This window comes from Lipotes vexillifer, unplaced genomic scaffold (assembly GCF_000442215.2).
Source record: "Lipotes vexillifer unplaced genomic scaffold, Lipotes_vexillifer_v1.1 scaffold397, whole genome shotgun sequence".
NCBI classification, from domain to species: domain Eukaryota; kingdom Metazoa; phylum Chordata; class Mammalia; order Artiodactyla; family Lipotidae; genus Lipotes; species Lipotes vexillifer.
This window is the reverse complement of record NW_006772681.1, coordinates 1,797,605-1,804,481: the sequence shown is the minus strand read 5'-3', so window position 1 is coordinate 1,804,481 and position 6,877 is coordinate 1,797,605. Positions and strand designations below refer to the sequence as shown.

General features: G+C 50.5%; 1 protein-coding gene across 2 annotated transcripts in view; it reads right to left on the bottom strand.

The window, feature by feature from the left end:
• Positions 1–261: 261 nt before the first annotated feature.
• Positions 262–6,877, bottom strand: part of GHRH (growth hormone releasing hormone) — an 8,969-nt gene continuing 2,353 nt past the window's right edge. For both annotated transcript variants that reach the window (XM_007447728.1, XM_007447727.1), the window contains exons 2-5: positions 4,914–5,014; positions 4,512–4,616; positions 2,393–2,512; positions 262–400 (exon numbers count right to left, since the gene is read on the bottom strand). In XM_007447728.1, the coding sequence (XP_007447790.1) occupies positions 385–400; positions 2,393–2,512; positions 4,512–4,616; positions 4,914–4,993 (321 nt within the window). In that variant the 5' untranslated portion in view covers positions 4,994–5,014 and the 3' untranslated portion in view covers positions 262–384. The remainder of the gene's footprint in view (positions 401–2,392; positions 2,513–4,511; positions 4,617–4,913; positions 5,015–6,877) is intronic.

The following is a 6,877-nucleotide window of genomic DNA, read 5'->3' as shown; positions in this document are numbered from 1 at the left end:
TGCCAGCGGTGACCGTGGCAATTCAGTTCACCCTTCTGTGCCTCAGTTCCTAGTCTGTGAAATGCAAAGGATGCCAATACCTCCCATTAGGCTGTGTGAGGAGTGCATGAGATTCTACACGTGAAGCTGCCCGGCTGACACTGAGTGTTTGGTAAGTGTTAGCTTTTTTTTTTTTTTTTTTAATATCTTGTAATACCACTTTGGGAAATGTAACTATGTAAAACATGAAAAATTAGGTTGAAGATAAAAGCAAAATGGAAATGCAGACCAGTATGGGGGAATTTTATTGTATTTATAAAGGAAAAGTTAGGTCAGAAATTAAATAGGATTAACCAGATGCTGTTGTGTCTCAGCTGCAGGGAGCAGGAAACATACGCAGAATCTTCATCCTTGGGAATTCCTGTCGCAGAAAAAGGAAGATAAATCTCAGTCTGGGGGCACCGGAGTAAAGGCAAGACGGGACAGGACACCTGGAATAAGGGTGATGGAGACTCCGGTGTTAAGACTGACTATGTGGGTCCCAAAAGGACCTCAGTCTTAGCCCCAGTTCTCCCAACCTACTCCCAGTGAGATCCTGGGCAGTCACTTGCCTGTGAAGTAGCTGCTTCTAATCCCCAGACAGGGTTAGATTAGGTTATTATTTCCAGCATACACATTCACCACACCCTTTTCATCTCTTACCATTTATCACACATTAAATAATCCACCGTACAAGTACTTGATTAATTTCTGTCTGCCTCAGTGTGTTATAAATTCCATGTGGCCAGAGACCACGGCTGTCTCATCCACCGCTGTCCCCCCAGCCCAGAGCCTGGCCATCTTTGGATGATTTTTAAGGAATGGGAAGATGGATAAATCTGAACTTGTTACCTTATAGGACTGTTACGTGGACACAAAGTGTGGTGAGTGCAAAAGGATACCATCTGCCAAATCATTCTACTCTGTACTCTTAAGGTGTAAGAATTCATTCTGCTGTTATGTTTTCTCAGGCCCACTGTGATGTCCTGGTATTTGCAGCAGTTGAGCTGGAGGGGGAACAATGGCTGGAGCAGCCCCCAGGCCCCTTCCTGCTGCTCTATGACTTCGAGCTCTGTGAAGCCTCTGGCTTTTAACCTGCAGGAACAAAGCCTGCATTCTTAGGACTTGGCCCTCCATAGGGCCACTCTGCCCCACTGGGGCCTGGTGGGAGTCATAAAACAGGTGAATGATGACCTAATCCCAGCGTGAGAGGCACAGGGGATGCATTATTCTTAGGGGCATTTTTAAAAAGAATTCTAGCCTTCAGGACCTTGGCGGTGATTGGAGCGAACCCACTCTCTTCACAGAGGAGGGAACTGGGAAGCTGACTTGCTCTGTGCGGAGAGTTGGCTGCAGAGCCAGACCTGGGCCTCAGGTGTCCATCCTGCCTCCCAGGCTGGTTCTTGCCCCTCCTGCACTCTTCCTGTCACCCTGCTGCTGCTTGCATCTCCCCAGGACTGTACTTGGTGAGATCTCTGAGCTCTTGGTGTTTAATTAGTCTGGGAAGAAGGTGAGGGGGCACACGGAGAGCTCTGCTGGGAACTGAGTTTGCTTAATAGTTTGGTCCAGAAGTGCCTGGCAGAGTCGTGCTGGGACACGTTTGTGCTCACAGTTCAAAGTCAGGCTCTAAAATATAGCAGAGTTTCTCCAAACAGTCGTGTCATTTGGGGAAACTGTCTGCGAAGTGGAGTTCATGTGAAGCGCTCCAGGGAAGCAAGGCAGGTCTTGGGCCTGCCTAGTCCCTGACTTGGGGCCAGATGCTGCCCCTTCTTTGCCTCAGTTTTCCTCCTCTGTAAAATGGGAAAACTCATTCCTGATCTCCCCTGACTCCTGCTGGGATTGTGGGGTCAGGGAGAGGGGAACTGACTGTCACTCCCGTCTCTCCCCCTCACGAGTGCTGCTCACACTTGTCCACCCGAGGGTGTTGGGAGGGGCTGGTCTTCCTTTGGCTTTACAGTTTTATGAACTTGGTAAGGGATCCAGGGCACGCCTCCTACTACATCAGCATCAGAGTCCCCTGGGACCCTTGTTAAGATGATTTGGATTCCTGGATCCTATCCCAGAACTGTTGAGTAACATCTCTGGACACAGACACTGAGCCTGGCCTCTGGCTACCCACTGGAGATACAGCAGTGGACAAGACCAGTCTCTGTCGCACATTTTCTCCCCTTCTTCCGGTTCTTGATGTGTGGAAGGAGGGACCCCATTCCCAGTTTGCTTGGTAGAGCCCCACACCTTTGGAGATGAGGAGTTTCTTTCCTTTTCCAGCCCACCCTCTGGGAAAGAAACCTCTGAGGTCCCTAAACACACACACATGCACACATGCACACATGCACATGCACGCATACACACACACATACACACGTATTCCCACCTGTGCTCCTGCAGCAGGGTCACCAGGATGTTCTCCAATGCCATCTGCTTTTGGTCTGCCCACACGCTGTCCACCTGACGGCCAAGCCGTACCTTTGCTCCTTGCTCCTGGTTTCTCTCTCTATTCGATTAGAAAAAGAGAAACAACTGAGGTTGCTACTTGAATAGGACGCAGAGAGGCCTGCGAAAGGCCAGGGCAAAGTTAGCAGAGCAGGGTGCGTCCCTCTGCCTATTCCAATATCTGGCATAGACTCTTGCACCCAACTGAGTTAGACTCAGCGAAATTTAAGAAGACAGTATCTATAGGAGTGAAGACAATAGACTATGAAACACATATCTTCCTACAGACGACTTATTAATTACAAAGGAGAAAATGTTAACTTTACAGAGGAGAAACCTGGCAGACATCATGCTAACCAAGTGATCAAAGTTACCATCACCAATGGGACAAATTGACATCATGTGCCTCCTGATAGGATGCACTGAGAAGGACGCAACATCGCTTCTGTTGCATAACATGAATGTAATCGTGAGAAAGCACCAGCCAAGTCCAATATGAGGGACATTCTGTAAAGAACTGGCCTTTACTAATCAAAAATGTCAATGTCACAAAAGACTGAAGAACTGGTCCAGATTAAAAGAAACCAAAGAGACATGACAACTATGATGCCACCTGTGATGCTGGATTGGGTCCTGGATGAGGAACATCCAGTTGGGGACAACTGGTGAAATTTGAATGTGGACTCTAAGTGATAATTATACTGTGATTATGTAAGAAAGTGTCCTTTAATTAGATACTAGGAGACACACAGAAGTACTTAAGGATAAAGGGTCATGATGACTGCAATCCACTCTCAAATGGCTCAGCAAAATAATAATAATAATAATACGTACCTGGGTTTGTGTGTGTATTTCTAGATACAAAGTAAGCAAATATAATAAAAATATTAGGAATTGTTGACTACAGGGAATGTGAAAGCCGTTTGTACTATTGCTGCAACTTCTCTGTCAGTTTGGAATTTTTTCAAAATAAAAACTAAAAAGTGGGGCTTCCCTGGTGGTGCAGTGGTTAAGAATCCACCTGCCAATGCAGGGAACATGGGTTCGAGCCCTGGTCCGAGAAGATCCCACATGCCGCGGAGCAGCTAAGCCTGTGCGCCACAGCTACTGAGCCTGCGCTCTAGAGCCCGCGAGCCACAACTACTGAAGCCCGTGTGCCTAGAGCCCGTGCTCTGCAACAAGAGAAGCCACCGCAATGAGAAACCCATGCACCGCAACGAAGAGTAGCCCCCACTCGTCACAACTAGAGGAAGCCCATGCGCAGCAATGAAGACCCAACGCAGCCAAAAATAAACAAATTAATAAATTTTAAAAAAGCAAACAAAAAACTAAAAAGTGTTCAGGCTGTAGAGTCAGGCTGTTTGAATGCTAACTCTGCCACTCTTTGGTGTGTGTCCTTTAGAAGCTATTAATGTAGCTTCTGTACGATGGGGGTAAGGGGACCTGCTTTGTAGAGTTGTTGGAAAGAGCACATAAGAAACTAAGAATAGGGACTTCCCTGGTGGTCCAGTGGTTAAGACTTCACACTCCTAATGCAGGGGGCCCTGAGTTCGATCCCTGGTCAGGGAACTAGATCCCGCATGCTGCCACTGTAAGATCCCACATGCTACAACTAAAAGATTCCCACATGCTGCAACTAAGGGTTTTCTTGCCACAGCTAAAGATCTCGTGTGCTGCAACTGAGACCCGGCACAGCCAAATAAATACTAAAAGAGAAAAAAAAAAGAAGAAGAAAAGAAACTAAGAATAATGGCTAACACTACCAAGGGATTACTCTGTGCCCAGCACTGTGCTGGGTGTGTGTAAATGTCCCAGGGTAAAGTCTTTGTTTCTGGCAGAGCCACAGTCAAGTGGTGACTACCACTGGTGTTGTCACTGTTGGAGCCCATCACAGGGACAAGCACATAGTGGGTGCTCAGTGGTCATTTATTTATTGGAGCCCTTCTGCTATGGTGAGTCCAGAAATGACACATGCTGTGCAAAGGGAGAGACCAAACTTGGTCCCTCCAAACCGCGATGCACTTGGGGTATGGGAAGAAGTCACGAGGACGTCAGCTCACCCCTGCTGCCTGCTCATGATGTCCTGGAGAAGCTTGCGGGCAGACAGCTGGGCCAGCACCTTCCGGTAGCTGTTGGTGAAGATGGCGTCTGCATACCTTGGCATCCTAGTGGAAGGAGCCAGAGGTCAAAAGGCAGGGTGGGAGGCCCAGGAGGGCTGTGCTCATGGGGTCTCTATAAGGTCTTTCTGTGGCCTGTCCCCAGAGAGAGCTGGAACCTGGGCTGAGTGACCTCTCTGGGGCTCAGAGTCTGTCTCCCTCCCAGAGATGAGCAGTGGAGGCTGCCCGAGGAGATAGCTGGGGACCAGCTGGTGGCTTGATTCTGCACCCTGTAAGTAGCAACCCTGGCAGGGCTGGCTTTGGGGTGGCAGGAATCCAGCAGGCCCTGTTGTCAGGACTGCTTACCTGAGGGGCTGGGAGGGCGGGGAGCCGTGGGAGCCGCTGCTGAGGGTGAGGGTCACGAGGAAGAACACCCAGAGCAGCATCCTTCACTCCTGTGCTGGCACCTGGGAAGTGACAGACAGGAAGAAAAGGTCAGGTGAAGCCATAGCCACTGGGATGCCTTTTGCTGGGTGGGCCCAGCCCTGGGCTTGGCTCCATGCAAGTCTGGCCCTTGTCTTTTGGAAGCTGTCGGGTAGGAAAAGGAACCCAGACACACCTGGGTTCAAGTTCTGCCTCTGACAGTCGCAAGCTCTGACCTCATTTTTTCCATCTGTAAAATGGGCATGATAAGGCTACTCGGCTGACCTCACAGGGTTGAACATAAAATGAATGATAATGGTGAAATTGCCCCTCCTTGTAAGGCCTTATACATGGGATTCAGCCCTCAGCAAGGAATAGGGGGGAGCAAGCACCTTCCCCTAGTCACCGAAGTCACCCACCAGCCCACTGTGGCACTGACGGTATTGAACAGGCCTAACAGCTCAGGCTCTGAGTCAGACAAATCTGAGTTCACATCTGGGCTCTGCCATCAGTAGCTGTGCATCCCAGGACTAGTGGCTTCTCCTTTCTGGACCTCAGTTTCTCTATCCATAAAATGGAGTCAGTAACTACACCTACTGCATAGGGTCCTTGTGAGCATGAGATGAGATGAGGCACCTGAAGTGAGCACTTGGCACGTGGGCAATTCTCCACACACCTCTGCTCCGACGACCTAATGCTCAGGGAGCAGGCTGTCCTGATTTTGTGAGGAGTCGGAGGAAAGGGAGGAAGGCTATACATCTTGCTCCAGATGCTTAGATTTTGCCCTGGAAGAGACCAGGGAGCCTGGGGAGCCCGTGAGGCAGAATCATCTCATAGATCACGTAATGGTTCTTCACTGGGGCCTGCTGACACCGTGCTCGGCAATTAGGGGAAGAACGGTCTACAGGGAGAGAGCTGCCTCGGCTGGGGCTGTCAGACCACGGTGTGGAAATGGCTGGCCTCAGAGTGACTCAGCCGTCTCAGAGTTGGGTGTTCTCATCTCCCAGGGGCACCCCCTCTCAGCAGGATGTGCACTCCATGGGGATACAGACCCCTCCGGAGGCTCAGCCAGCCCCTGAGAGGGCAGGACCCCTCATGTTCCACCATCTCCCCGCATCGCTCCATTTCCAGCTGGTCCTGCTGAGGAGGGGTTTCCGGCAGGCAGGGCCAACCCTGAGGGAATCCACTTCCTTTCCCGGGCTCCCTTGCCCTCTCAGGGCATCACCCCTCTTCTCCCAGACACTGGGATCTCGACTAACCCAGGGATGCCCTGAGACTCCAGGAAGCACCCCGGGGACTGCTCAATGCTGCCCGAGACCCCTGCACCTCCAGAGCTGGAGGGAGCAGCCAGCCAGGCCTCAATCATCAGCCCCTCTTTGATGTGCACCCCTTCATCCTCCCCGCCCAAAAACAATGCTCCAGTTTCAGCTCAAACACTTGCTGCTGGTAAGTGACAGGCAGCTCACTAACTCTAAGCCAGTCTGTCTTATTTCCAGGCAGCTCTTCCTGTTAGGAAGTTTTTCTTGTTGCACCAAGTCCAAGTCCCCTTATCCTGCAAATACTTGTTAAGCGTTTACTGTTCTGCTAAGGATTGGGGCTAGAGAAAAGATGAGACCGCGGTGTTGGCCCCACGGGCTGCCCCTTTGATATCCACCTACCGTGCCTCCCAGACCTTCTGCGCCTTCATCAACACGACAAGCCCTGTAGATGCGTTTTGCATCTGACTTAGAACTTGGCTCCCCAGACCAAGGATCTTCAGTCTTCTGTCCTCATCACACACTATCACACCTGGCCCCCCTTTCCCGACCTGGTCCACTGCTGGAGTTTCCTAAGTAAGGAGATCTCTGGAGGCAAAGGGGTCTCCTTGACATGATCACTGTTCCTCTGCCTCCCAGCTATCCTGGGCT